Source organism: Sinocyclocheilus rhinocerous, unplaced genomic scaffold (genome assembly GCF_001515625.1).
Source record: "Sinocyclocheilus rhinocerous isolate Xijiao unplaced genomic scaffold, SAMN03320098_v1.1 scaffold529, whole genome shotgun sequence".
Taxonomy (NCBI): Eukaryota; Metazoa; Chordata; class Actinopteri; order Cypriniformes; family Cyprinidae; genus Sinocyclocheilus; species Sinocyclocheilus rhinocerous.
In genome coordinates, this window is record NW_015635521.1 from 578433 (window position 1) to 590672 (window position 12240).

At 36.6% G+C, this 12240-nt stretch overlaps 1 protein-coding gene across 1 annotated transcript in view; it reads left to right on the forward strand.

Annotated features, from left to right (window-relative positions):
- Positions 1-12240, forward strand: part of LOC107746974 (triple functional domain protein-like) — a 177464-nt gene that overhangs the window by 138090 nt on the left and 27134 nt on the right. Inside the window, exons 32-34 of the mRNA XM_016561341.1 lie at positions 859-998; positions 1190-1289; positions 5299-5542. Coding sequence (XP_016416827.1) covers positions 859-998; positions 1190-1289; positions 5299-5542 — 484 coding nt within the window. The remainder of the gene's footprint in view (positions 1-858; positions 999-1189; positions 1290-5298; positions 5543-12240) is intronic.

Here is a 12240-nt window from a genome sequence, read left to right on the forward strand (position 1 = left end):
ACGGTAACGGCTGTACACAAAGCAGCTCCGAGTCCGCACTCATAAACGCTGCTTTATCAGGAATTATAGGTCAAATTAAATTAAAATGCCAACGACACGTTTCTGAGGACAGCCCTATTGAAAAAACCAGCATATGCTGGTTAGATATGTTTTGACGCTGGGATGCTGGTTTATGCTGGTCCTTTGCTGGTTTAAACTGGTCCTTTGCTGGTCCTTTGGCAGCACATGACCAGCATAAACCAGCAAAAGGACCAGCATAAACCAGCAAAGGACCAGCATTGATACAACTCACTTTAGGATTTTTTGAGGACCCGCAGGAGATCTGCATTTAAGATAGCCCGTCGGGCAGAGTGGTGATGCATTTTGGTAGCCTGACTGGAAAACACAATAGCCCCGGGACGTCGGGCTAGCGATTTTGCGAGCCCTGCACTCATGTTCACAATTTTAGCCTGCTTACAGTTATTAAACATCGTTTCCACCTATTTTATTTCTGTAATCTGAAGAATTCCCAAGTGAAAAGTAGGATGGAAATTGATTTCATCCTTTGAGAATTGATTGAATCATTGATAGAGTTTCATTGACATGTGGTTGGAGGCTGGGACCTTAAAGAAAGTACATTAAGAAGCAGAGCAATTTATTATATTTTGATAAAAGATTAGAAAAGCTTTTTTTGTGTGCATAATAAGACCAGGAACACATTAAGTAGGTAAACAGTTTTTTTACTTCATTTGAACTCTGATTGCATGTTGTCATTATTTTTGCAACAGATCTGTAGGCTTTGACAAGTTTAATTGATATGCATGTCTGTTGTGTAAATTGAGGTTGATTAATGTTTTGTTGTGTTCAATGCATCCCCAGGCTTCATGTATTGAAAACAAACAGGATTGGATTAAACATGTTCGTGAAGTTATCCAGGAGCGTACCATCCATTTACGGGGGGCACTCAAAGAGCCAATCCACATTCCCAAAGCCACTGCAGCCAAACACAAGGGCAAACGGTACGTTAACAACTCACATCAGTCCAAATCAATAAGCAAGTATGAATCTCTGGATCTCAGAATATGTTAACACAGAAGAAACAAGTTTTATGCATATCAGTATCTTGTCTCTGACATCGACTGTCTAACCAGGGTGGCTTTTCCTTGGTCAGTTTGCTCTTTTGAATGATATATATTTTGTTGAATAACAGGGATGGAGAGGACCTAGACAGTCAGGGTGATGCAAGCAGTCAGCCAGACACCATCTCCATCGCCTCCCGCACCTCCCAGAATACACTGGATAGCGACAAGGTGAGTGTGAAAATCTGTCGACCTTAGTCTAAAAGTGCCATGCTACACCCGGTGTTCAGTTCTGGTGTTTTGGTGACATGTTTAAATCTGCAGCATTGTAAGAACAAGGCAAATTAGTTAATGTCTGTACTGAATGTTTTAGCCTCACACTAAATGCAAAAATGTATTTATTTATTTTAATACCCAATATTTAATATGCTGTTGTGGTTAAAAAACCTTTGTGCCATCACATTGAAAGACCACTGTAATACTTGAAGTTCTTAAAGGGATAGTTCACCCAAAAATGAAAATTCTGCCATAATGTTATTCTAAACCCATAAGACTTCCCATTCATCTTCGTAACACAAAGGAAGATATTTTTTATATTTTTCATCACTTTTGTCCATCCATTCTCACGTGTCAAGTAATATCTGTGTTTACCATATTTGATGAGCTCTATGTATGTGCAAGGAAGTTTCACATGGATTACTTTTACAATGTCTTTTGAAGCATTAACATTTTGTTCGTGTGCACTTTCAATGGATGGACAAAAAGTATAAGAGAATATTAAAAGCTGTGTTAATTTGTGTTCTGAAGATGAAAGGAAATCTTGGGTCTGGAACCACATGAGGATAAGTAAATGACAGAATTTCCATTCATTTTGTGGGGTAAACTATCTCTTTTATTTTTCTTTAATTTAGTGCTCATGGAGCACTATGGACATTTGCAATGCCTATAACGTTTATTTAATCTTCACCAAAACTGGTTCTGATTCAGTAAATGGATTGCTGATGTTCAAAACTATGATTGTGCTAGTGACTAACTAGAAGTACTATATATCTGCAACCTTTTTTCATACTGGCACAAAATTTTGCTGTTATATTTACCACAATGTCCTGCCAAAACCTTACCAATTTTATGACTGTGTCATCTTGTGGTGAAAAGTAACAAGTACTTCTAGAAATACTTATAACCTTTAAACTGCATATCCTACAATCACCGGTGAGGATTCTATGACTAAACAACTTTACATGCCATGTTTGTGCCATCTGTGTGGTTGGCCCTATTATTGCTGCTTGAAGCTATATTCCATAATAGACATTTCATATCAGATGGATGAGCATTCATTTGAAGTACTTCATGGTTACATCTTGTTCTAATCCAAAGATTTAAAGAACAGAATCTTGTTCCCGCCCCTAAATTTACGCTCTTCTTTAGAGATAATAAAGCTGCTGGAAAATCGGTGAAATGTACCTGAGCAAAAAAACATTTGTTTCATTCATCTCATACCTCAGACAAAAGGCTGCACCACACTGGCTTGTATCCAAGAAACAGGCTACACCTACAATAAAACTGATTTTAATTATGAATCAAATCTTAAAGAACAGTTGATTCCAGGCATTAGTTTTTAGAGACTATGGGTGAATCTCCAAATAGGGCCACTTTCACTACTTCTTGACAAATGATTTTGGAATAATGTTTGATGGTGGGGATTTTTAATTTGAATGAATGAATAAATAAATGCTAGATTGTTTCTAAATAAAAAATAGAAAAAAAAAATAGAACCTGTGCCATAGCACTTCAACAGTAATAAAGCTACTCATTATCATTAGCTTAAAATTAATTGCATTTCTGTCACTATGCAGTTGTGGAAAAAATGACTCATCAGTGGCAAGTGGTAATCACAGCATGATTGGGGACATTTTGTTGTCAAGTTGTCTGTCAAGTGACATTTATTCATATTACACTTTATACAATACAGACAGTGGTATCAGTGGTAATGTTTTAAAATTAAAAAATGATGAAACAACTTCAATTTCAGCTGTAAAGCAGCTCTACAGAAGACAATAGCGCCAGACAATAGTATTCAGCTCAATTTAGTTCAAGGTTATTTAGTTCAATAGTGTCAATGCTGTTCATCAATTATTAAGTTCAGCTATAAGCAGCAAGGCAATTAGTGTCATATAAATACTCAAATTAATGAAACATTTAAAAAAAAATAGCTTCTTAAGTGCAAAGCAAGCATTTTTATGAAATTATTATATGTGACCCTGGAGCACAAAACCAGTCATAAGTAGCACGGGTATATTTGTAGCAATAGCCAACAATACATTGTATGGGTCAAAATTATGGATTTTTCTTTTATGCCAAAAATCATTTGAATATTAAGTAAAGATCATGTTCCATGAAGATATTTTGTAAATTTCGTACTGTAAATACTTCAAAACTTAATTTTTGATAAGCAATATGCATTGCTAAGAACTTCATTTGAACAAATTTAAAGTGAAACAACTTCAATTTCAGCTGTAAAGCAGCTCTACAGAAGACAATAGCGCCAGACAATAGTATTCAGCTCAATTTAGTTCAAGGTTATTTAGTTCAATAGTGTCAATGCTGTTCATCAATTATTAAGTTCAGCTATAAGCAGCAAGGCAATTAGTGTCATATAAATACTCAAATTAATGAAACATTTAAAAAAAAATAGCTTCTTAAGTGCAAAGCAAGCATTTTTATGAAATTATTATATGTGACCCTGGAGCACAAAACCAGTCATAAGTAGCACGGGTATATTTGTAGCAATAGCCAACAATACATTGTATGGGCCAAAATTATGGATTTTTCTTTTATGCCAAAAATCATTTGAATATTAAGTAAAGATTATGTTCCATGAAGATATTTTGTAAATTTCCTACCGTGAATATATCAAGACTTAATTTTTGATTAGTAATATGCATTGCTAAGAATTGCTTTTTTGCACCTTCAGATTCCAGATATTCAAATAGTTGTATCTCGGCCAAATATTGTCCTGTCCTAACAAACCATACATCAATGGAAAGCTTATTTATTCAGATTATTCAAAAAAATTTACCCTTATGGCTGGTTTTGTGGTCCAGGGTCACATATGGATGAATGTTAAAAATTAGTAAATAACGTAGTAAAATTCTTTATAGTCTCTCATTTAGAATGTTTTAGGATGTTTAGGAGAAGTTTTTATGCATACAAACATTTTAGGGAACAGAAAATTTCTCCTAATTGAATATGAAATCAGCCATGCAAGAAGTTCCAACATTCAATTAACTTGATTACCAACAGACGTAATGAATGCTCCTCACTGGGGAATGTTTGTTGCTTCGGTTGCTTTGGATTTAACAGCACAGACGCTTGTCTTCCCACTCACAGTCAGCGCTCTCCTCTCACACGCCTTCACACATGTGCGTTTTTGTCACCGATATATATTGCAAGCCTCCTACAGCAACACACGTTACTTGCTGATACTGTCCGATCTAAACACACTTGGACATCTTAGTGCTTCTCTGTCTTCTCTTCCATGTCGGTCCCTTCCCCGTCTCTTTGTGACATACACAAACACGTCAAGAGTCACTAAATTCACTCATGTACCCTGATGACCCCGCACAAAAGCTCACTGTTTTAGACACACAGAGCCCTCTCAGTTCACGGTGAGGTGAAAAGGTGAAGCTCTCAGAAGCGGACGAGTTCCTGCACGTCACTTCTAATGAGCATTAATTTGCCTCCTGCTCCTTTAAATCTTGGCACATTGTGTCCGTCTCTGCCTCCTCTCCCTTCCTTCTGCCCGGCGTCACTCCTTCAGACTGATTCCATCTCCGTGGCAATGCGAGGATGTGTCAGCAGCCTTCAACCGCCTGCCACTTTACCTCACAGGAGTTCTGAATGCTTGAGCGTAAACTGTAGATGAGATTCGTTTTGATAAGACACGGTTATTCAGCGCTCTGTCTTCCAGATTGAAGGATATGGCATTGTCGGAAATGGGTTTTGTTGACCATTAGACCATTCTTCTGTGTGATGTTTCCTGCATAAGGACGTACTGGGGGGTGTTGTTTTGGTAGAAACATGGCGTGTAAAGGTTCGGGGTCAGTTGCTCACCTTTTGAGCTCATTGGCAATGCCACATTACCAGTGGGTACGTTCGTTATGCCTCTTTTTTTGTCACGTTTGTTGTCTTTATCACATATATTTGAATATGTAATGTGACTCTATGCCTTCCTCCACAGTTGTCCGGTGGTTCAGAGTTGACGGTGGTCATCCACGACTTCATGGCCAGTAATGGATCGGAGTTGACTGTACGCAGAGGTCAGACAGTGGAGCTTGTAGAAAGGCCCCAGGACAAGCCCGACTGGTGTCTGGTTCGCACCACTGACCGTTCACCTGCCCAGGAGGGCCTGGTTCCCAGCTCTATGCTTTGCATCGCCCATTCCCGAAGTAGCATGGAGATGGAGGGCATTTTCAACCATAAAGGTAAGATGGACAGCTTTCCTGGGTTAGATTTGATTGGACTGAATTTACTTAAAAGTTCTGGATTTTTTTTTTTTTTTTTTTGGATGTTCATGCTGGTCCTTCCTTGTTATGGGGTTAGATCAAGATGGCTTCAGGATTTTGAATGGCGTTTATTTAGGTTTACACTTCACAGAGGCTGCACTACTTGTATTTGTCAGTGCTTTGAGTTTGTGAGGTCCTGAGAATCTGGAATAGTGTTTGATGTTCTTCTCCAGTCATGGGAAGAGCTTTTGTGTAAATGCTTGAGGGATTACTCAACGACACGTCAACATGCGCGTCTGGGGTTTCCAGCTGGTCCTTTGTGTAAGAGTTGTTAAGTAACCACCTTTGACTCGATAGGAATCTCATAATGAATCTGTTTTGGTAGCATTTTAAAATAATTCGATTTTTATTGAATATTTTGAGGATTGATGTTTAATTACAATAATTATAGATACAGATTTCTAGCTGTGTGCAAGCTTAAGCATGAAATATACAAACCAAAATTAAATCGGATTATCCTAATATGGGTGCCAGATATGGTGTGTTTTCTCTCAGGAGGAATGGATCAAAGCTGTGTACATGTGTGCGTCTGCTCTTGACTCACCCTGAACCCAAATACAATACAGTACAATTTTAATTGCAGTCCAGCTTTGCTCTTTCTTGTTAGGGTTGAAGTGTGTTGAGCATGCAGTAACCATGGTGATGGGCTGTGTCAGGTGATGAACACAGGCTGCTGGGGATTTCCCTGTTGGATTATATCCATGTACACAGTTAGGGGAAGTCGTGGGGAAGTCGTGGCCTAATGGTTAGAGAGTCGGACTCGTAACCCAAAGGTTGTGGGTTCGAGTCTCGTACCGGCAGGGATTGTAGGTGGGGGGAGTGAATGTACAGCGCTCTCTCCCACCTTCAATACCACGACTGAGGTGCCCTTGAGCAAGGCACTGAACCCCCAATTGCTCCCCGGGCGCCGCAGCAAAAAAATGGCTGCCCACTGCTCCGGGTATGTGTTCACTGATGTGTGTGTGCACTTTGGATGGGTTAAATGCAGAGCACTAATTCCAAGTATGGGTCACCATACTTGGCCACATGTCACATCACTCACTTAATGTGATCTTGTGATTTTAGTCATGCAATTAAAACCAGCCGTTTTGTAAACAATAAAACATAAGTTTGGGGTCAGTATTTATTTTTCAAAGAAATTAGTATTTTTATTCAACAAGGACACATAAATGTGATCAAAAGAGACAGTAAAGACATTTAAATGTATTTAAAATTAAAAAGAAAATCTATTTAAAATAAATGCTGTTCTTATAAACTTCATATTCATCAGAAAATCCTTATTATTATATTAAAATAGAAAATATATATATTTTAGATTGTAATATTATTTCACAATATTGCAGTTTGTAATGTATTCATTTTCAAATAATTTTAATAAAAAATTAAATAAATTTATTGTAGTATAATGTAGTATATTTTATGTCATTTATTATCATATTATGTATAATACCAGAATCTTTTTAGAGCATGGGTAACATTTGTAATGTGACCTATTTCAAAAAGAAGATGAATATTTGCAGGGAAATATTTAGACGAGATTTGATTTTATCTGCCGGGATTTGACTAAATTGTGGATGGTTAGCTGTTAAATATTGTTTCGTTTCGTTTCATTTCGTTTTGTTTTGGTTTGGCTTGGTTTTATTGGAACAGCAGAAACAGTGGAAAGGTTGTTTTTCTATTACAATATTCTATTAAAAAATGCATATGGTCCATTTTAATGTCATGCAATATTTAAGGTTTTAATAATATTCTAGAACTCTTTGTGGTGAAATAAATGTTTACATATGAAGAAGACATAGGATGAGTCAGCATAATTCATTTTGAATCTTTCTTATTGTTAACATGTATTTAAGGAATTTCATTCGGCTGTAGTAAGTACATCTAGAACTACATTTGCTCGTCAGTTCCTCGTGATCAAAGATATGTAACATGGAATTCATGGTGGTTAGTCACTGCTTTTGAAAACTCTGAATGGACCATGATTTGTGACAAAGACTTGATTACAAAGGAAGAGCATGTGGTAAAACTAAGAAGGTCACCAGGCAAAGATTTTTGAGGTCATCCACACAAGGATGACTGGGCAGCATCTGAGAGAAGATCATTAGTGTGTGCAGGGTGTGGTGTTCAGTTTGTGGAATTATGGGAAGTTACTGAAACTGCCTTATTTTTACCTCATGATGTAGTAAGAAAATGCTGCTCAAATGTTTCCCAAAAAGTACGTATGTATCTATCTATCTATCTATCTATCTGTCTGTCTGTCTGTCTGTCTGTCTATTAAAGAGATAATCAATGAAAAGCTTGTAAAGTTATATAAAATTCATATTGAAACTAATGATGTTGATATGTTTTGTAACTACTGAGTTAAAAGGACACCTACCTGTCATTTATGTCCATTATATGACATCATTACAAGTAGACAAGCACCTTTACTTGGGCAGAGGTCATGGGAAATGTCAAATAGCCGGTTCTCTTACAGCAAGGACAATCTGTATTTATAGAATTTGAAATAGGAACCGTCATAACTCACGATGGCCAGTGTATTCAACCTCTTCAAATTGCTGCCCAGACTATTTTGTTCACTGAAACGCTCAAGGTATATTTAAGGCAGCTGCTGTGTTGAAACGTGTCCAGAGGGGCTGAAAGAAATCAAACTTTTAGGCTACCATGAGTAGGACTGGGTATAGAGTTCGATACTTTTTAGGTACCGACCGAAATGCCTCGATACCATCGAGTATCGAAAAACGTCTCGTCGTTCGGTACCAAATTTCGATACCTAAGGGGTTAATCTCATCAGCGTCAGTGAGCCAATAAGCCTGCAGCACTAGCCGGTGTGTTCGACTATAAGAGGCGCGACAAAGATCGATCAGTGTTTGACATCCGCGAGAGCAATTCGAAAGCGCATGGAGCAGTCTGCTCTCTTTAGCTCTCATGGTACTGTAATACGAAAAATAAAACCAAAGTTTTTTTTTTTTTTAGATAATGTAATCTTGTTAAAATTGATTTCATAAAATCGGTATCAAAAAAAGTATCGTTCAGGAACCGGTATCGAAGTCAAGGTATCGGTATCGGTATCGATATCGACAATTTTTGAACGATACCCAGCCCTAACCATGAGACCAGAGCATGAATCTTCAGTAGAATGCTGATTAGTTCTGGCATAAGCAGTTACGGATCTGCGTATGTGTGTGTGTGTGTGTGTATGTATAGCAAAGGAAGCAGTTCGACTGGCCACAGACCAGCTACTGTTAAGCAGCCAAAGACGCTTAAACAGGGAGATCTTTGTAGCCATCCGCCCCGGTGCAGCCTGTAAGAGAGGCAACCATTTGTGTAGGTGATATAGAGGCAGTTGTTTGTGTAGTTTACTTGATTTTCATGCTGCGACCTGATATTGGCCAAGCCTGCCAGTCGTACTGTACACTTTAAAACTGTCATTTACGGCTGAGATGTATTATTACTGTGTTCCCAATGAAAAATGCTGAAAATGTTCGAACAGGTCAAAGCTTGACTGATGTTGTTTTGCTGAATGCCATCATCCACATGGCATTTTTAGAAATCTTCACATAAAAGAATATAAAAAATCTGTAATGCCCTTATTTTCAAAAGGGGGTTGTGAATCTTACAAAGCCAACCTGTCAAGAATCATATCATATTTCTCCCTGAAATCAGGTAAAACTGTAATCAGAGATCTCAGTCTTGAAAACAGGAGGGAATTTAAAAAAAACGTGATTTCCTGGAAAAGTCCTTGAAATTAATAATGCAATTAATGCAAAAGTGACAGTGCAACCTATAAAATAAAAGTGTATAAACTGATATACAGTAAAAGGTAAATGTGACCCTGGAGCACAAAACCAGTCATAAGTAGCACGGGTATATTTGTAGCAATAGCCAACAATACTGTACATTGTATGGGTCAAAATTATGGATTTTTCTTTTATGCCAAAACTCATGAGGATATTAAGTAATGTTCCATAAATATATTTTGTAAACTTCCTACCGTAAATATACTATAAACTTAAAACTATAAATATACAAAACTTAATTATTGATTAGTAATATGCATTGCTGAGAACTTCACTTGGACAACTTTAAAGGTGATTTTCTCAATATTTAGATTTTTTGCACCCTCAGATTCCAGATTTTCAAATAGTTGTATGTAAGCCAAATATTGTCCTATTCTAAGAAACCATACATCAATGGAAAGCTTATTTATTCAGCTTTCAGATGATGTATAAATCTCAATTTTAAAAAAACTGACCCTTATCTTTTGTGGTCCAAGGTAACAAATGTAATGAGAATCTGGACTAAAATTTGGGGGCAAGATGAAAAAGCAAAATATATTAAATATGACCTGCTTATATTTTTTGTGAGCTTCCACCAATTAGAAAACTGCTACAAAAGCTGAAACTGCCTAATTTTGAGAAGACTTTAACTCTGACTCTTTCAGAATCACATCTTCCATATTAAAGAACTATAGCTTACACCTCTTTCCTCTCTTTGAGTCTTCTCATCCGGTTTTCCCTTCCTCCCTCTCTCTCATTCTGAGCATAACTTAGTCACAGCTGTGCATGAAACACCAAACCTCCCACTTTCTCCATCCCCCTTCCTCTCTCCCTCCCTTTCTTTCATAGTCCATCACTCTCCTCTCAGCATTATGTGGTAAAATCCTTTCAGTTTAGAGGAGTTGGTGTAGTTTGCCTCCTCTGTCCGGATTGCTTCTTGGTATGGCACATGGAATACACTCATTTTTATCAGTCAGGCCACTTTGTCACATGGGTTCAGCTTCAGGACGCTCAGAGAACTGCAAGTATTGGCTGCTGGATTTGGGTACGTGCCTCACAGGACAACAAGACTGTCAGGACTGAATACAGTAGTCGTAACTCAGCTTAATATAGTGTGGTTTGTTTATTTAAGAGGATTCAGTGTATTTAGGAAATGAAGCATAGGGTATGTTGATATGCAGATGTATAAATCATATTCAGGGTTTATATTAAGATTCACAAGAGGTGCTTTTAATGCACTACTACAGAGACTACATGGAGAAGTATTTTTTTTAATTCAAATTTGATGTAATTTTATTCTATTTATTGATCAGCAATTATCATTTCTCGTGGCATCTAAAAATGAAAAAGCTTGGTCAGAATTTAGCTGAACTTTTTCTTTTGTTCCTGTGTCTATTTGGTGTTTATAGACATTTTATAGATGTTCAGGTGTCTATAGAATGTTATTCATATTAATTTAGTTACTACACTTTCACTTTAGTGAACATTTTCTGCAGGCATTGTTTTTGAGGCGACATAAGCATTTACAAGTTGTCTCTGTCTGCTTTTTATGTTTGCAGAGCCAAAGTGAATAGATTAATGACATGACATTACTTTGATCTATTAATTTATTTAAACATACATTAAAAGTGCTATTCTTTATGATGATCTACTTCTGAATTAAAATTCATTTTAATATTTTATATGCTCATAAGGCATAAAGTCAGAAATGTCAGGTAGATAGAACTGTTCTGATTTAATAATAATAAAACAGTTATTATTTTTTAAGAACACATTATTACCTAGTTAATCATGCATTTTATAATTAAATTAAAAAATGTATTTATATTTATAAAATATTTGAATATACCACAGATCCTCCGGACTTTGTGTCAAGGACAACAAGTTTCTTAAAATGTGTTTGACCTTTTTGTGACAAGGCAAAATTAGTTGAGTTTGTAATGTGCTGTGACATTTTCTGAAAACTGACTAAATAGTTCATGAATTTAATAAAATAAAATAAATAAATAAAATATGTAAAAATGTTTTTGAAAAGAATTGTTAAAATGTACAATACTCATATGTTTTCAATGGGTTATTACTTTTACTTAATTAAAACACATATAATATTTTTAAAATGTAAACTTTTCTTGAAAATATTATTAAAGTTTTTTTTTTAACCTTATGAAATCAAAATGAATACAACGAGTCCATTTATATAACTTGGCACATGTTTTAAATCATTTTTCCTTTTTTATTATTGTTAACGTTTGTTTTGTCATTGACCCAAATAGCATAGGAATAGGAATTTATAATGGTGTTTATATTTAGCTTTTGTTCACAGACTGATTGATTTAGATGTTATGTTGGTGATTACGTGTTCTGGGTCAGGGCTGTGCTTGTATACAGTCTGGGAAGTCTCTGTACCCCTAATAAAGGTAAAAAAAAAAAACATTGTGAAACCTATGCATGTGTTTGTGAGCGAGTCTTCATTATTAATTCAGACATAAGAGGCTCTCAGTGAAACAGAATAGATGATTACGCTTATTCGAAAGCATCAAAAAATTAGAGGTTCTAACAAATGAAACTCTTTCTAAATATTACCCCTCAGTCCTTGAAGCCTTGAAGTGAGAGATTCAAAGTATGAGAAAGCATCATTTTGTCACACCTCAAGCATGTGATATCACACCCCTTCCTAATTAATGAATGTTACCTCAGTTGGGACCATAGACTGTATGAAAACATGGACGTAGTGTCCGTGACGTCACCCGTAGGGTTCCGAAGAGCGTTTTTGAAGCTCAAAAGTGGGCGGAGGCAGCCGTCGCCATCTTGGCCGTGCATCACCTCGCGGGACTCCCG